We start from the raw sequence: 18,735 nt of genomic DNA, 5'->3' as shown, positions 1-18,735 counted from the left end.
TCGCTCAAACACATATCTAATAGATTGTGGTAACTCGTAGCATATGAGATATTCCTTTACGATATCAATCGAAATCCTTTGTATAGCAAGCCTCAGAAATAAATCTCAGGATTACTTAATATTTCGAGCATTGGAGAGGTTGGTTTATATCAACATTCCGTTACGCATTAACAGATACAACATCCATCTTAATTATAGTTTATTATCCAATACATAATAATTAATAAAATCAAAAAAAATAAAATGGCACTAGTTAATAACTCAACTATCTTGGTGTATGTCCAGCGTTTGGTCTCCGCTCACAGATGTCATGAACTGCTTTTCTATAGCTGATGTATTATCTATTATAGACAGTAACGACGCAGCTCTATGGCTGATGCTTTTAGGGTACTGGTTGGCTTTACGGGTGCATAGTTTCATTTAAATTAAATTACATGTTTTTCCGGGGTTCTCTGGGCGTCACTGGGCCTAGCTGCACATATCTCTCTTCCTTCCGCCTTGTGCACCCGTTCATCAATATTGAAACCCTCTGATAAATCTAGAAACAAAGGACTTGGCCAAATCTTTTTCTTCGCTCTTCTTTTTCCATTTAAGCCCGCCTGGCTTAATCTGCTGCTGATGCATCTGGAGAGATTATCGCTCCGTCGAATAACTTGTGATGACCACAAAAAGCTGTGAAGAAACGATAATTTCAAAATCATTTTGTTTCCATGTTAAAATTATCTGCACGTTTGATAGTACTACATTCGCATCTATCGATAGCGAATCTTCCTACGGTTAGCTTGAATTTTTGATAATTGAACCAGGGGCTTCTAAATATTTTAGGTCTAGGTGTGAAATTGTCAACACTAAGTTCAGCTTACACGCGCAAATACGAGTCTTAGTCGGCCTGTTGTAAAGAAAGCCATCAGAAACCTAAAGAGTAGTCGTTGAAAAGACGATTTCTTAAAGCAGGCGTTAACTGGATTGGTAATACGGAAAATCAAACTATTTTCCTTCGGATTCCACTTTACTTTAGGATGCTTACAAACAAATGAGTTTATTCAAAACTCTATACCATAACGTAACAATGATGATAGTAATACTAATAGTTATTATCACAAAACGTAGAAAAGAACAAGCGTCCTTCGTGCCCGACTGAGCTGATCATAGCAATCCAATACACTGATATAGCGGACAATTTTTTGACCAACATCGTTGAAGTTTCGTTCTGCCACTTTAACCTTCTGTCTGAAAGATGAACTCGAGCTTTACAGAAACAGTGCAATATTCGGTACGTCGCTTGCCGTATTAGTTCTAAGCGGCAGATGAGAACGGACGGTTGAGAAGGTCCGCGTTGCAAGCTTGTCTTTACCTCGAAATAAAGTTACGCCTATCATAAATTTCGCACGGGCATATAGAGTATCAAGCTCATTTCCACTGCGCAGAGTAACGAAGGTTATGTCGCATTCTAAAACGCTCGTATTACGAAAACGGGTCGTGCACGCGTGTTTTATTGGATCGCATCAAGATACTGTCTTCAAAGTGGAGTAACTTGCTTGGTATTGCGCGGAAGCACTGAACTGCCGACGGACTAACGAAACAATACGTCCGAAACGTTCGTCTAGCTAAGCAGTAGCATTAAATTTTATCTTGAAAGAGTAAGCTATCGCAAATGAGTGAGCTATCCGGGAGGAGCAGTCTTTTGCGGTCAAGTATTTTTTGCTTATATTCTCTTTCTGCTGGATTCAAGTAATTTTATAAAACAAGTTTATAGGACGGGGCAAAATAAACTCTTTCACAACGTTGCTGTCTTATAATTACATTAGTTTTTATATTAGGTAGACTTGGAGTTTTCACACACAAAACACTGAACCTGATTTTCAGCTAATCTCAATCCTGTGTTAATTGCATTCATGTTTAGAGGATCTAGTGGCACCTCGTAACCATTGGCGTGTAGATTTTAAAAGTACTGAATATTTGAATCACATATATTTCATTAATTCTCATTTATTAATGTTATATAATGCTATTAGAGAAAGTGAACGATTAAACGGTTGATCAGAAGTTCGTACGTGGGAACCTTTAACGGAGTTAGTGAGTACCTTACAAACACGCCATAGACGATAAGACGTAGCCTAATTTCGAAGCCAACAACGAAACCAAAACTGTAACATCTCGGTCAGTTTATCGGCCTTATCAATTAGGCCAGCTTCCACTGGGCCACTGAACTGCTTAGCGAATCGTTCCATACCTACATGGGTACAAAGAGACGAAAAAATCTCTTTCACGTGAAATTCAAGTTCAAATTGGACACTGAAACCAACGAATAAAAAGCTTTCCTATATATATTTTTTTCTTTTAGGACCATTGCAAATTCCCTACTAATATCCATATGAGAGAGGCGTATAGAGCAAAATAATTATTAAAATATAGCCATGTAGAAATGTATTATCACAAACTGAGTAGTCACCGGGTTTACGGATGTAATAGATTATTATAAGCGAGTCTGGCGGACTTTCAAATTAAATAACGTTTGAACTAGAGTAATGACCTCTATACGCGTTAGAGGTGCTGTCCCTCATTTTTTACACACTTGTTCCGGCGCTCTGGCAGCTACCGGACAGCTTTATATTTACCATTCGCGTTCCCAAATGTAATTTTCATATATATACATATATATATATATGGCCTGTCGAAGTAAATAGATGGTGTTATGTTTGCACACTAATTGCCCTTTTAGGGTATGGAGAGTCCCGCGGTCACAAGGACTGAGATCGAGAGAATAAACGGGTCGAATGTTGAATATTCCTTTGCCCAGTCCACGAAATAATTAAAAATATGGCGTTGAGATTGCCGTTGTGATCAAGTAACGAAAATGCGTGCCCTCAATTGCATACAAAACAGTCGATGAGTCTCTTGAAGAACTCGAAGCAGCGATTATATACCTTTTGGTGATTATCTCATAGTAGCACATGCTCCTTACGTGCACCGTAAGTATTACCATCATATTACATTCGAAGCCACACGAACTACCTCCAGATGGAGGTAGAGATTGAATCATGCCTCGCCTCTGGCGACTGCATGCTCCAGGTATGTTTTTTGTTAATTTAAGTTTCGCAAATTGCACGTGGAGTACACGACACTCGACTGACCTAAAATTCCCGGGGGACCCATTTATACTCAGCTTCCTCGTTTTCATATTTGGGTTGTAATTCTGGAACATGTGAAATTGGATCTCTATACTCTGAGCCCCGCTTCTGTGGAAAGCTTCCTCGACTGGGGCAATGCGTTCTTGGTCTTTCGTGTCCCGACACTGCTGGTCTTGAAGACTCCAATTCTCATTACTGAAACACACAAATTTCCGCTAAAATGCTATTTCAAGGTCAATTTCACTGTCTGTTGAATTCGCTTGTAACGATTCTATATATTAGGCCGAAATTTTATATGCGCTATAAATGCATCCTATAGATATATAAAGGCAGGCGTTTTGCGACTCCAAAATGACGCCAACAAGAAACAACTGAATGTGTCAAACGTTATCTTTTTAAATAAGGTATTATGAGGCTTTACACATTAGAATTTTACCTAAATGCAATGCCAATAAAGTAAGCTTCTTTGAATTTCTGTATTACAATAATTCGCTTTAACGATCTTTTCGCATCTGGCCCTCTTTCTGAAATGGCGGCACACTGATATTCTTCTCAAGTTTGCCAATCACCCGTTGATTGTCGTAGACTGAAACTTTCCGGCCTTGCTACGAAAGGGGTTTACATGAAAAAAAAAAAAAAAAAAAAAGCTTTACGGCGTGCGAGCGATAAGCATCATTGGCTCTATTTTCAACGGAACTCTATTCTCTGCGAGGAGATGGTCCCAGACTATCGTCGTTCAAAAAAGTCTGCAAGACATGTGAGTTTAACCGGATGGTCCGCCGCTCGACGTAACAAACAACATAATCGCGTTCTAAAAGGACCTCCAAGCAGGCTAAGGTCAAATGGCCCCCCACATCATGCTATGTAATTCCACTCGACTTCTTTTCGATAGCCTACTTAAAAAGCAAGGTGCGCTAATAATACTTAGAACGAACTAGAGAAAAATTCAGAGAAATAGATGTACGTGAAAAAGCAGTCAAAAACTAGGGAAACAAATTTTTGCTATGAATAAAAACAAAAGAGTCGAAAAAACATTTTATTTAGGTAAAATCTGAAATATATAATGTTTGTAATAAAGAAAGTTATAAATAGATTCAGTTATTTCTCGTTAGCGTCATTTGAAGTTGCTCTTAAGTAGGGGACCATCTCTGTATATATATATGTTAAAGAGGGATATAGAGAAAGAGAAAATTTAATTTGAGCATTCTAAAAAAATTATTATGTATCTATCTATTTACTAAAAACGGCCGTGGTACTGCAAGACATTTCGGACCTAACTAAAGACTTTAGCCGCTAGCCGGCAACCGTAATCATGTGATAGCTCCAGACTTTCACAGTTCTTAGTTTTTATTTTATAAAAACAGCTCATTGATTTTTGCATCTGGTACCATATAAATCACAAAAAAGAGGGGTAGAACTGTAAGAGCGTTTACGTTGGGAAACTGCAACTCCTGATGAAGCTTCCGAAAAGAAGGAAAAAGCTTCAGGTTCAACAAGAACCCCCCGTACGGGAATCTCGAACGTTCGCCTTCGCGCGTAATAAAAATACTTGCACACAATTTATCTGAAAGAACAGTCTTCTATAAGTACTTGGAAGTATTAACTAAACGCGTGTTATACATGCATCTACAAAAGGTGTCTCTTCGTTATTCGAGAAAGTCTGCAAACCTGTATCACTCCAGCAGCAGGAGCCTTCTCAACGGCTTAGCAAGGGCGGCTACGGGAACTGCAGTTGATGATGTTCGCCATTCAGTTCCACCATGTTCTACAGAATGATTTTCGCCTTCAGACACAATAGCACAAATTGTATTAGGTATATGCATTGTGCCAGACGCGGTTCTGAAAAGATACGGTTACCCTTTCACATAGAAACCTTATGCAAAATAATCCAGTATGACCAAAAACTCATTTTTCAATAGCTCCCCATTGCTTCCGAGGTAAGCTTGAAGCCGCCCTAAGCGTTGGTTCGTTATTGTATGCCAGCAGTATTAACGCAACACGTATATCCGCAGAACATTAATACTGTCGAAAACCGATATAGAGCATATACAGACAAACACCAAGTACAGGTAATTGTGGCTTCAGCACAGACAAGTCGTCGGATGGATCGGACATTAGTCATCTGCCAATACAATGACACAGGTCACGCTAGCATCTTATTGGAAGCCTTTTTCCAAATGACAATATATCAGGCCTAGTTCCTGCACTAGCCAAATATAATTCTCCGACCCACTGTCGGACCATCTAGTCTTTTGAGTAGTAATTCATCCTGCAAGCACCCATCCACGTTGGTATCCCACCGAAGTACAGTTAGGAGTCGAATCGAAAGAGACGGCGATCATTCCTAAACAACTTATGGCATGCTTTTCATAGTACACTGCACGAGCAGCGGCTGGTAGGCTAGCAGCAACACTCCCTTCCGGATTGGCGTCAGGCTCGCAACACTGGAAAAGATTTTATTATCGGCAATACGCAGCAATTATAGAGATAAACATAAGAAATAACAAGCTGCGCAATGAAAATCGATCTATCTTATATTCGTAGGCCTCGTGAAAGCAAGCGCTACTCAAGGTTCGGCCGGAGGAACAAATCTTATTAAACTGCAAGGCTTGATCGATAAGGTCGAATCCTAAGAAAGAATATGATGGAGTTGCTCGAAAAGCTGCCATGTTGTGCTGACATTTTCGCTGCACTGTATCTTAAACTTCTTGAATTTGCCTTACATGCCCTTACATGAGAGCATTCTGATTTCTGCTTAAGTCTTTGAAAGGATCAGAATATTTTATGTAGAGGGCAACAACTCGAAATTTCCACCGGCGTAATTATTGGTCATGCTAGGAGCATCGTTTTCACAGTCGCTCTGGGATTAAACTCGATCATCTCTATGTTTCGAGTGTGACGTCCGGTATCGGCGTTACGAATTCCGTCAGACGGATGGCTCCCAACCAAAAACAAAATGTACCTATGCCCGGGTTCGTACCTGAACCGCAACGTGTTACTAATATTGATAGACAAGTGTGTTAGCCGCTAAGCCACCACGGGAAGAGAATCACGTAATTGCTCGCCCCATTGTAATCGTCCATCTTCATAATTAGCAAAATGTTGCCAGCGTAGAGCCGACCGTAAAGGAAGCAGTGAACTTAGATGAGGATTAGTGGTAAGAATATCTCTCACTCAGGTCACGTCCAGTTTTGCAGGAAAGAAAGATTGGCGTATGAAAAAATGCTTAACTGAAAGTTAAGTTACAAAGTCTAATAATGGCTTAAAAAGAATTAAAGAGCTCTGACTCTTTAGGGCGAGGTACCAAGTAGCGCGGTGTGATTTCACCCAAATGCACAGGCAAACCGGACAAGCATATCGGCTGACGATAAGAGTTCAAAATTTCCCTCATCTCTCCGAAACTCATATTGAAAGTTTCTAAAGAAACCCACGTCTCTTTCAGATTCTCTGGCTATATATATATATATATATATATATATATAAATTAAAAAATATATATGTGAAATTGATATTTCCGCACGTGGGCTAGTTGGCTGGTGCTGTGGTCCGGTACAAGCAACATTTCACCCTGTAGCAAAGTTCGATGCAAAGCAATTCTGACATTGATTAACCCTAAGAATAAGCTAGCGCTATAACTAAATCTGCACAGATGAGCAATGAAGGACACAGTCTACGTTCAGTAAGATCGTCGTTAGCGCTGGCGGAGTTCTTTAGGCTTATGACAACTGTTGCAAATTGCCTGTGGGTAGGCAAAACCTTTAGAAAACACTCTATCGTTTAAAGTGGCAAGGTTTTACCACTTCTGTGCTTACTTTCCTTAACAAGAACCCCAAGCAAGCAGTGCAGATGTCACCATTTTCTTCTCACAATTTCCCTCGTAAACGCGATATAGAATGAACACTCTGAAATGAGCTTAGCGTGACTGCCGGCCCTTCCAAGAACTGTCTAGGAAATTTCCCGTTTGCTTACTCGTAAAAAGATCCGGTTCCTATTCGCCAAGCCCGAATCAGCCTGCATTTCGTTGGCGCGCAGGTATCATTCCGCCAGGAAGCTAAACGATTTCGAATATTTTCGAAAATCTCAAACGCGGATAAAGCTACAGCTTTCCGAAAGATAGCTTATAGTAGTCGCCAATCTAGGTCACCGTCGACTTAGGTGATCGAAAAAATTAGGCGGTGAAAACATCATAAATTTGATTTGAACACATATTAATTCGTTGTTTCTTTTTAGCACCTAACAAAGAATCCAGCGTGTAATTTGAAATCTAACAACGAATTGATCTACTATGTACGTGTTGCCGATTACTATGATATCTCCACGACATTTTCTTGTTTGCCAACCAATGTATTTATTTTTCTTACAAATTTAATCTTGCAGAACCTATTTAGTTAAGCTTTGAACCTTCTTTTCGCTGTCAAATGTATAGTTACTAATTTTCCAAACGTTATAATACGTCAGAGCGTGGTATGGGGGGTGCATTCTCCAATTCCAAGACGCCATACAAACCAGTTTTAGGCAATCTTCTCAATTCTAATCTCTGCTATACTTTACTGTATTGTTTTCATGTTTCTTTGATTTCGATAAATGACGAAGAGGAGGTATCAAAAATACCTTTCCTAGTTCGGTCTATAAAGCCTGAACCCGACAGAAAATTCTGGTTACTGCTCAACGAAATTACGACAGACTTAGACAGGAGGGAGCACTTTCGAACGCTTGTATAGGAATGAACGCATAGTACAGTGGCAAAGGAGAACGCCAAACAAACCGAACGTCGTTGGTTCAATGGCGTAAATGATACAGCAGCCGTCTGTATGCGTTGCTATCATATTTTACGTGTATTTATAAACCACAAGAATAAGAAGAACAGCCACAGGTCTAAGTAAAAAAATGGCAGAAAGTTTTTTCTGCTTTAGCAAGTAGCGCCCTCCGTTTCTGCCGAACGAAAGACTTCAAAATTGTTCACCCTCAGCCATCTAGGTGAAGCCTCTTTTCCCCAGATGGCATTGAGAGCCTATGCAAGTCCGCATGCTTGGCACTGAGGTCTCCCACGGAAACCAATATTACTGACAAATCAGGATGAGATCGGTGCTCCTAGAAACCCTCCGAAGCGTGCTCAAGTCCACATAAAGTCCGCGTACAAAAACACAGAGTGAATACATGTGCATAGCATCTTTTGTAATAACTGCACGATGAGGACCTGCGCGAGTTTTGTATGGATACCGAAAACCGATCGCGGGAGGATCTTTATGTATTGTTATGCAAGCCCCAAGCGGCCCGTAATCTCTGCTTCGTCGCGCGGTAAAACTGGTCAAGTATATCAAGATCAGACGAATTAGCGCTTCACGTTTCTGCAATGTCGACTATTAAAAGATCATATTAACTAGCCGTTGAAATTCCGGGGTCGGCGTCATGTAGTCTCTAACAGTTTTATTAGAAAAAATATTAAAAATTTACTGTGTCTAGTTGACCGAAATGCGATTTTCCTTTATTTCTTTTTCTTTTTTTGGCCGCTTTTTCCCCGATTAAACTTTCGAGCCTTTGCCAAAATCCGTTACCGCTAGAGTGGTTCGTTTAGCACTTGCTTCGTATGACAAATAGACAGTCGTATTCATGAAGTCCGTACGGTTTTACTGTTATTGGCTGTTCTGAAGATTCTGAAAAACAAACACATGCACATAATTTAATTTTATGGAAACATTCATGACGTTTTGTAACGTTCGATGAAACACCGATCATTTCGAGTAATTGCTATCGATTCGCTTCTGGCATGCGCGCTCCGTCCTATTTTGATCAAAAAGAAGTCCTATGTACTGCACTGTAGTTACTGAACTGCTTGACTGTTCAGTGGCTCAACGGTGCCCATAGCCCTAAAGTAACATCACAAGCGAGGCCGAGTGGCGCATGGTTCGACCTCAACAAAGGCAGGGGGATGAAATAAAATAATCAGTTTTTGTCACTAATTTATATGCCACCTCTAGAAGCGAACTAGTCGTCTTTCCTCGTCCACGGGCCCTCGCATCGGAGGCCCTCTGGCAAGGAGGGCTTCGGTGAGGAGGGCTTCGGCTGTAAAATGTGCCCGAAAAGCAGTATCACTGTTGTTATTGCCATCGTCAGGACCTCTTACAAAAACTTTGAAAGGCAGCGCAACGCATTTCGTCGTAGGTCGTTCTACGTAGACCTAGCTTTGGGCGTACTCTGCTGGCTGCATATCTCTTGCGTGTAAAACCGTAGTGATGGACTTTTTATTGATGTAGATGCGTCTCGATGTAACCGAAGAGAACTTTTACAAATTGGTAACCAATAAATGGAGAACTTAAAACCATAGAAGGCTGTATTTGGAAGTTCGGAGCAAGTGTATAAGAAGACAATATAAATACAGTTAGCTTAATCTAAAGTAGTCGAGTGAATGAAGCTTAATTCTAGCTATTAATAGCTCTAAATTGGCTTCCAGAATGTTTTTTCATTGCTTTTGTAAAAAGGCTTGAATGTTCGAACGTAATTAGACAGTACTGAAATTGAGTTCACACTGGGTTTCTAAGAACTGGAGAACGTTGTTTGCTGAAGCATCTATTAGCTCTTAAATTCGACTCACGAAGGTCACTTACTTCACAGGTATTAAATTGAAACCAATATTGGGCTTCGTTAATGAAGGTATTCCTGTTCACTTGAATCACTGATCAAAAAATGGCTATGATACGTGAATTTTTGCATGCAGCAGAAAATGTATACGCAAAATGACTCTAATAATTATAAGTTAAAGTAAATATTTAAGCTGCAAGACAATACCGGTTGTTCTCATCGCCCAATATATTTTCTGGGACACCTGATCTATTTGAACCGGAGTTAACGGCAACCCTTTTTTGCCCTCTCTTATTGTTTCTTCTTTTTACACTCGTAAGTTAGCAATCTTGACAACTCTGGTCGAAACAGCGAAATAACACAGTAACGATACAATATCCATTCGGAATTATCGTATCGCATAACGTCATTCTCATCGAAAGTACTTACTTTTCATTAGAAGAGAATTTTTTAAAATGAACGCTTTGGCTCAAGCAAGATTTCCAGTTCTGATATTAAACCGTATACCCATCCACGTAAATCGGGCATTTCCTACACTAACCGTTAGTAAGCAATTTAGTCCTTCACTTGTTATACTACGGCTGCATTCAATACCATTTGTATTTTTGTTTAAGAAACACAAGTCGTTTCTGTGTAGTGCAGTGTATACTGCAGGTCATGACTAACAGACCTGACTGAGAGGGGCCGTTAAACATTTACGTTTACTGCAAAATAGGTCGATATTTGAAACAAAGGCGTGTTGTTGAAACAGTATTCGTTACGTCTGGGATCTGTCGCTATGCGCCTATCGTGCGGGGCGATGCGGAATCGTCACTTCAAAAGAAGACAGTAAAAATAAGGCGGATGATCTCAAACCGGGGCAATCAGGGAACGCGAAAAAAGAAAAGACGAATGCGACCAAACGACCATAGTTGGCTCTTTCCGAAGTCCTAGGAGATGCGTTCTTAGAAAGCACGTTGTTTTTGCGGGTAATTTTTGTCTCTTCGACTCATATTAGGCAATCAGTTGGTAGTCTTACTCGAACCATCTGTTAACATTTCTGAAATAGACAACAAAGACGGCTACCAATACACAATTGTCTCGTAAAAAAATTGCTGAAAACTTAATTTCTTGATAAAAAAATAAATACATACAAGCGATTTTTTCCTTGCCTAACCGAGCACTTTTTTTATGCTATGCTTTGTTCTTATCCAAAACCTGTAAAAGATTATATCTACCCAGTCTCATGTCTATATTGTTTTCGCAAACAAACGCTTTTATTGATGTTTTCTCTAGCACATCGAAGCTGATCAACGGCTCTATTTTAGGCTGGAATTAAACTAGCGACAAACGTGCTTGTGAAACACCATATGAGAACAGTCGAGGGCTTTTTCATGGAGCCCGTATGCAAAACAAGCTATGCCATGCAAAACGAATGCCCAACAATATCGGAGATGTAACCAAATTTCAATAACACTAGTACAGGTAATCAAACAACCGCTACTAGAATGTAACGATAATTATCCTCTATAATAGGTTTACTACGCAGCTCTATTGAATTCCTCTGCGTCGTTTCAAACAAATATTTGCGTATATCAATTGTATGCGCATTTTCCCAATAACAGCCCTAGTGGCCATCCCCCAACTACAAACCTTTCCACTCTGCTTGCTGTCTCGTCTATGTTGGCGAACGTACCGAAAGACTGCTGTTGTTCTGTTGTTACAGCGGTACATAGAACGCGAGAAGCGGTCCGGGGCAGACATACACACGTACACTGACAGACAATGATAATCGTCATCATCATCATTAGCATCGAGGGTTGTTGGAGTGAAAGGAGACAGAATTGGATCAGAAGAAGCTGTAGCGATGGGGCTGTGTGTGTATGCGGATTGGGGAGTGGGGTGGGGGTAAGTTGCGCCGCTTCCAAACTTTTCTAGCCCCTTCGAACGTGGCGGCCCTTGAGAACTGAATCGTTTAGTTATATTATCTTTCCCTCTCTAGTTTTCGTTCAGTCACTAATTCTCTTTATCTTTGACGAGCCCCTGCGTTCCCTCAGCATTTGACAGCAGCGCCAGCGTTCAACTACCTCCCACCACCGCCCACCATCACGACTGGCTGCTGTGGCCACTACCATAATACTTCCGCTGCTAACAGCAGCATCACCAGTACAACCTCGAGCCGCAGCGGCGGCACCGCTACCCAACGAAATTTCTTGCCCTTCCCTCTCCTTCGATTTTTCGTATGTCCTGTTATTTGCCTGTTGGTGCTGTGGCGCATGCGCCATGAGCTCCTGCTGGACGACGATCGTCGAGGCGAGCAAGCGGCCCGGCCAACTTGGTCCTCAATAACATTGGACCACCCGCCGACCATGCCAGCCGGCAGCACTGCCTAGCCAGCTAGTCAACGAAGCAGCACTTTCCGACGCTGTGGCTATTTCATTCATTTGGTTGGGCTGAGCGACTGTGCTGTGCGAAAGCTCTGTGTGAGTGCGTTGCGTGCCCCGTCTGGCCGAGCAGTATGACCGCTTCGGCCGCGCGTCAATTCTGTGAGCTGGCGTTTATGTGGGTCTATGTCCAAATATCGATGTGGAGGTGAGGGTCAGTTGGTCTCTCTCTGCCGCTTCTGCTCTTGCCAGCAGACGGCCAGCGGGTGAAAGAACGAGCGTTGGCCGACGAGCGAAGAGGAGGGCAGTAGAGCAGGCAGGCAAGAATTTATACTAGTCGTTCGTCCGCGGCAGCTCGCTAGTCAGCCACCCAGCAACAGCAGCAGCAGCAGCAGCAGCAGCACTGTCCGTAAAACAGGAGCAGGCGAGCAGCTGTAGGAGCCAGCAGCGCTGATAGCCCCGTGCTGTGAGTTGTCTGCTGCATGCTGAGCGAGTGAGCGAGCGAGCCTTTGCTGCAGGTTCTGTTCTGGGAGTTGTGTTTTGTGGGCGAGGGCCACCAGTGGTTGTTGGGTGAGGGGCCGGCTGAGAGACTCAAAGCAAGAGAAACGGAGAGTGAAAGAAATTGTATTGCCATTTTCTGGTCTGAGTTGTGCGCGGCTGCTGCTGCTGCTGCTGCTGCTGCTTCCACCGCTCGATGTACTGCCGCTGCTGTTGCTGCTGCTGTTATGTCGATGGTGACGATGCTGTCGGTGGTGGCGATGGAGAGGGCAACGCAAGTGGTACTCGTAAGCGGCCGCTCATCAGAGTTACTTCGGCCTTCATGGGAGTAGCGTCGTGCCGTCGCATTGTGTCGTACAGTCCTTTTATTATTTCTTCTGATTATTCTGCTATATATCTTTGTGCATTTCGTGTTATTATTGTTGTCGTCGGTGTCGTTCCCCTGCTGCTAGTATTTGTTAATGGTGATCGTGGCCGTGCTGCTGCTGAAGATCGTCATTATTCTGCTCCGTGTAATAATAGCAGGGATATTCCCTGCTTCCTTGCGCCGTCGATCGTCAGCGTTCCACGACTTTGCGGTAGCTACACAAAGCCTCTACTAGGTATATCTGTTTACGCTGGCCACGAGGTATACACTTGGCGCAAACGGCAAGAATAACACTCGTAGATACATGGTGGCATTGCTGCCGCTGCTGCTAGGTCGTTCAAGTGGTAGAGGCGCCCGCAACTATCGTATAGCTGTAGGAGAATCTGTTTTACCTCTGTGACAGTAATCGTCGTCGTCGTCGACTTAGCATCGTTGACTTTTCGAGATTGACTTTTAGCGTAACTGCCGTAGTTACTATTAATCTATGTATAATACTATTCATGCTGCTGGCCACAGCACAACCGCGATAATCAATCGTATCGTATTAATTCACCATGAAGCTGTTGGTTGCTCCGCTGTTCACTGCGATGTGAGGGAATTACCGAAGAGGAGATCGTCATAGACGAGCACGCTTCGCATACGGTCACTGCTCACAATCACCGTCGTCGTCATCAGTATCTCTCCTCAACGCCCTCAACTTTCCGCCACCACCACCCCCTTCCCCCATCCCACCGCCCCTGTGGCTGTTCATGTGAGTGTATCTGTTTCTGTGTGTGTGTGTGTGTTCGCCCTCGAATCTATTCTCCCTCGTATCCGGTGGACGTATACCATAGTGCTCTCACTCAACAGCGGCAGTAGCAGCAATCTGTATTGGGCCGTGCTTATCGTATTGTACTGTTCCATCGTACTTCATTCAATCATCGACAATAGAACCAGTGCTGCTGCTGCTGCTGCTGCTGCTGCTGCTGCTGGTCGTAGTGTTATAAGTAGTAGTGGACGGCGGCGGCGGCGGCGTCAAGTTAGAGTGTCGTTTTGTGACGGAAAGTCGAGTGTAGTTCCACAGCGCTCGAATGCAGCGGCCGGAGAAAGAACAGCGCGCACCACCGCCACACCAACATGGCCGCCGTGGGCCATCATAGGACTCAGGCGCTGGAGCGACGCCCTGCAGCCGCCCACCAGCACCATAATAATAATCAACAGCAACAACAACCACATCAACCACAACCACAACAACAACATAATTTTCATCACCACCATCACCTCCACATGGCTGCTGCTGCTGCTGCTGCTCACGGAGGCGGCGGCGGCGGCGGCGGAGGAGGAGGAGGAGGAGGAGGAGGAGGAGGAGGAGAGGGCGGGGGAGCAGCAATCGGTGGCAACAATGTCATCGGTGGAGCTCTCGGCGGGGGCGCTCCGCCGCCAGCGATACTGGCAGGGGGCGCCGCTGTGGCGTTGCCCCAACACGGAGCAGGGGGCGTCGGTGGCGGTAGTGGAGGCGGAAACCGTCACCATCATGGGGGCACCTCGGCGCTAGCCGGCCTGTGCAGGGGCGGTGACGCTGGCCACAGTGGCCACCACAAGTGCAGCGCCATCTCGATGGGGGCGGCTACAAATTCGCTCAGCGGCTCAACGTTTCTCCTCGGCAGCTGTGCTTTCAGTGGTGTTATTGTGTCGAAAGTTGAATCGCTATTGGATTTGAGTGCGAAAGTTGTGGCAGCGCACATTCCGTTCCAGCGGATCGAGGAACGTTACAACCGGATACCAGAGCCTGTGCAGCGTCGCATTATATTCTGGTCGTTTCCGCGCAACGAGCGCGATATTTGCATGTACTCGTCGCTGGTATCAGCTGACACCGCCGACTACCAGAAACTGCCTTTCTATCGTGGATTAAAGTTGTACGAAAGTGGATGCGTCGAAAGCGTTCTACAAGTCGGTAAGTATGGTAGAAGTACAAAGAAAAACATCTAATTAAGGATTAAATTAATAGTCGGTATAGTGAAACGGAGGAATTAGGTACGAGACAGGGTCTGCTTGACCTCGTGTTTCGGTCCAGCAATTGTCAATTTTAAATGAACGAACATTACTGGACACCTACTATTTCTGTGTTAGGATATCATCGTAAGAAAGTTCCTTTACAGGTTTACCTACTTCACAATTTTCCATGAGTCTATACGTCACCTCCTCAGCTATGCGTGGAAGTAGATCGGTCAGAAGCAGTTGAATACTCTGAAGGAAGCTACCAGATTTCTTTTTAATCTCGTCATATTCGTATTCAGCTCGGAAGTTGAAAAACCGCAGTCCTGTTAGTGTTGTTTGTCTAGCATCTGTGAATCACAGGTGCGTTTCACGCTCTATGATATGTCGTCGAATGGGATAAACTAGTGAGAGGCTGGGCAGCATTAGCATATTTCGGTAGGTATTTCTGCGCATGCAAAAACTAAACGCTGACCATATAAATAGTACTAGCATAGATCTCTGCAACTAAGTGCACATTCGCATCGTTGTAAGTTGCAACTTGCTACTTCTCTGCGGATTATTGCCTCCTCGGTACGTGTGACTCTGTGTATACACATGAATGAATACGAAAGTTCTTCTTGCGTTTTCTCTGCACAGTTTCCCCAACGTCAATAATCATCATTATGATTATATCTGCGGGAATGGTAATGATTCAATACTACGCCAGGCTTATGACTCAACCAGTTACCGGTAGTTAATACAGAAGAGTGTCGAAAGCGTTTATATTATAGTTTATGAATCTGTGGCTGTATACATCCGATGAATAAGAGGCTACGGCAGCTATATGACGCGGACAACTGTAATCGAAAGCAGTTGCATGACTCAAGTTCGAATCGTGCTCGAGAACTTATGGGAGTCACGGCGGCTCGGTGCGCCACGACGGTTTACTCTTCTCGTCGACCATGTTTGATGTTTTCATCCAATTCATTGCAACGGGAATGTTCTTCCGATTAGTTTCGTATCGTTCGAATAATATCGACGCATCGATCTGACCGGCTTTCCGGTTCATGTTAGCAGCGACAACGGCAAGTGGAGACTAATGCTTTTGAATATGAGCTATACGAGGACAGCGTCAAGTGGATAACCATCACTGTGCCTGATACAGGCAGAAAAAAAGCTACAGCAGGACACTTCTACTGTGCAGAATAACAAAACCTGGCTGGAACAAACGGCAGCCATTGAAATCGGGTTTACGGCTTCGATTTGGTCTTTTCTAGCGAACCTATTATAAAATCTATCGGCGGAAAGGATGACTAGTGTTCGTTCGTTTGGAAACGCGCACTGTGCTGTCGCTGCTGTCGCTGCTGTTATGGCTGACGCTAATGATAGCCGTCATAGGCCAATGTGTGAGGCGTAAGCCGTGATGGCTGACTCTTGTCAGGGGTTTTCAGAGGGCTCGAGTTATCTAAGGAGAGCCACTCGTCTCGTTTGGTGGCTGTCTGTCTATTTGTTTGTATGTATGCGTATGCGCAGATAAGTTGATGAATACGTGCATATTTCCTATCATATCCGTGTATACGTGTGTGTGACGGGGCGGACGTGCGTGCCGCCATCGTTGTGCCGGCGGTTCCTGTACATGGGAGAGGCAAAGTAATACTGTGGCAATGCTAACATCCGTACTAGTAACGGCGGTGGGCGGAAGGAACGTATTGATCATAACGAGCGAGCGAACGTTTTTACCCATCAACAATCGGAACAACGCCGCCGCCGTTGTCAGCAGTAGTTGGTTCTGGAGAGACAAAGACAACAGGAGCTGCAGCGGCTACACCAGCAGCAACGATAACAACAACACCACCATTAGCTTTAGTACTTCGCCCGCTGTTGCTGCCCCTGTTCGAGCAGTCTCTGCAAACGAGACCGCCGAGGCGAGGATGCCGGCAGCAGTTGTAGCGCGGGAGGGTACAGCCAGCAAGTTGTGATTAAGCCATTTCTTGTTGACTGTGTGCCGACTACTACCGACGCCGACGCTACTAGCTCCTTTGCTAGTCGAGAGGCAAGAGCCACTGTTGCACCGTGATGGTACGCTTTTGGACCGATGGACGATCGTCCATCCCGCTAGAGCATTCTCCATCTATCGGCCAGTAGCACTAGTAGTTAGCTTTGAAACAGTGAAGATGTTGTAGCGAGCCGCCGAAAGCAGAGGAGAAGCGTCTTAGTCGAGAATTACAGGCGTCACAGCAGCAGCAAAAATGAAGCCAACCAACTCTGTGCCAGCGAAAATGATACTAATACATGTTCCTAAAAGCCTAACGTTACTTAATTGGCGGTCGTAGTATCTCCGCGGCGAGCGTTTGTCAAAAGCAAGCCGAGAGACGGCTGATGGGTGCCCGTCTGCCTGACAAACAGATGAAAAACGCGACTTGTTTATTATGTTATACGTGTGACACAATAAACTAGCATGGGCGATGGTACAGCAGCAGCAGTTGTATCGCTAAAAGCGAAGGTGTGTCGAGGAGACAAGGACAGGCAGCGTCGACGGGCCGGCCAACAGAATCTCGCTGGATGGCTCATGGCTGTCCAAACGCTTTAAGAATCATGGCGATAGACGGATACGTGATCTAGCGATATTTCCCTTTTTTCCCACTAATTTTCGTTGGTGTTTGTATTATAGAAGATACCTAATAGCAGTAAGCGCCCTGGTTATTTTATGGCGATAGTGATACACGTTCAAAAAGATATGCAGAGGCTTATCAGAACTAGCGGCCCGAAATGAATCTGCCACATCCTTTCCTGCAAATCGATTCGCTTCATAGTGACCTTCATGTATGCGTGTGGATATACATAGTCGCGCATGCTTGAGTATGGGCTGGTTCATGCTAACGCACCGAGGAAACGAGGCTGAAAGTAGAATAGGGGGCAGAAGCCTGGGTTTTCTCGGAGCCTTCCAGAATGAATGTATGTTCACATGGAAATGTAACAGAATAAGAAGAAATGCGTTCTACACGAAAGATGCTCATGTAGAGACACGCACCTTTTACTTCTACAATATGCATTATAAAACATACAATATGCCTTTTTCTTCACTGGAACAAAGGAAGATAAATGTAACAATCTATTATAATGGCGATAACTGTGCTTAACCAATACATTGAATTGGGTCATGCAAAGCTTTTTGGCCTGGCCACTAAGAGAATACGTACGCTTGTCTCGATGGCTAGTAGCTGTTGTAATGGTGCAACAGAGAGATTAAACATTAGTAGAAATAAGAATTGGACCTCCAATGGATGGGGGATGAGGGAGAAGCATTCAGGCAACGCGTTGTTTGTGTTTTATACTTAGTAGTAATGTTCAATTGAGGCATGAACATTTGTGTACTGTCTGACTAACAGGTCCCGTAAGTGAGAAATAATAACTGTTATTCTAACTAAGACAAGGCAATGTTTTTTTTTTTTTGTTTATAAAGGGAATGTGTCACGCTTATGTGTCGATTGTCAGGTTGAATTTTTAGTCCATTTACATTTGCTGATGAGCTTGCTGGGTCAAATGTCCTAAAATTTGTGCTTAAATTAGCGGGTTTGCAAGAGAGATGAGCGGCTGCTTGAAAACGGCTAAACCTATTGGTCGTTCAGAGTGTCGGTTGTATTTTACCTTTGACTGAATGGCTTTCCATTGGTCCCGAATGCAGTACCTCAAAAAAGGTCCGTTATGGGCAGGTCGTATCCCATGGGAAAAGGCACCGCGAAGACGATTTTTTAAAGCGGTTCTTACTTCCTTTCGATGAAGGAATGAGGGCAACATCATTTTTCTTCAAGATTAATCCTCTGCAAAGAAGCTTCTACAG

The 18,735-nt window shown here is 43.8% G+C and overlaps 1 protein-coding gene and 1 long non-coding RNA gene across 4 annotated transcripts in view; one reads left to right on the top strand and one right to left on the bottom strand.

The window, feature by feature from the left end:
• Positions 1–182: 182 nt before the first annotated feature.
• On the bottom strand, positions 183–12,362 carry LOC111245850 (uncharacterized). 3 transcript variants are annotated; one of them, XR_015321883.1, is made up of 7 exons: positions 11,343–12,362; positions 8,962–10,749; positions 8,586–8,785; positions 4,800–4,914; positions 3,568–4,695; positions 3,135–3,326; positions 183–672 (listed from the first exon to the last, which is right to left on the bottom strand). It is a non-coding gene; the product is annotated as an uncharacterized LOC111245850 (long non-coding RNA). The 3 variants fall into 3 exon arrangements; XR_015321881.1 differs by having other exon boundaries at positions 4,565–4,695; positions 8,586–10,749; XR_015321882.1 differs by lacking the exon at positions 3,568–4,695 and having other exon boundaries at positions 8,586–10,749.
• A 318-nt stretch (positions 12,363–12,680) lies between these two features.
• LOC111243991 (zinc finger SWIM domain-containing protein 5-like) overlaps positions 12,681–18,735 on the top strand; it is an 88,453-nt gene continuing 82,398 nt past the window's right edge. The window contains exon 1 of the mRNA XM_086981024.1: positions 12,681–14,871. Within this exon, the coding sequence (XP_086837150.1) occupies positions 14,055–14,871 (817 nt within the window). The 5' untranslated portion in view covers positions 12,681–14,054. The remainder of the gene's footprint in view (positions 14,872–18,735) is intronic.

This window comes from Varroa destructor, unplaced genomic scaffold, assembly GCF_002443255.2.
Source record: "Varroa destructor unplaced genomic scaffold, Vdes_3.0 BEIS01000002.1, whole genome shotgun sequence".
Lineage (NCBI taxonomy): Eukaryota > Metazoa > Arthropoda > Arachnida > Mesostigmata > Varroidae > Varroa > Varroa destructor.
The sequence above is the reverse complement of the archived record's forward strand: the minus strand, read 5'-3'. Positions and strand labels throughout refer to the sequence as shown.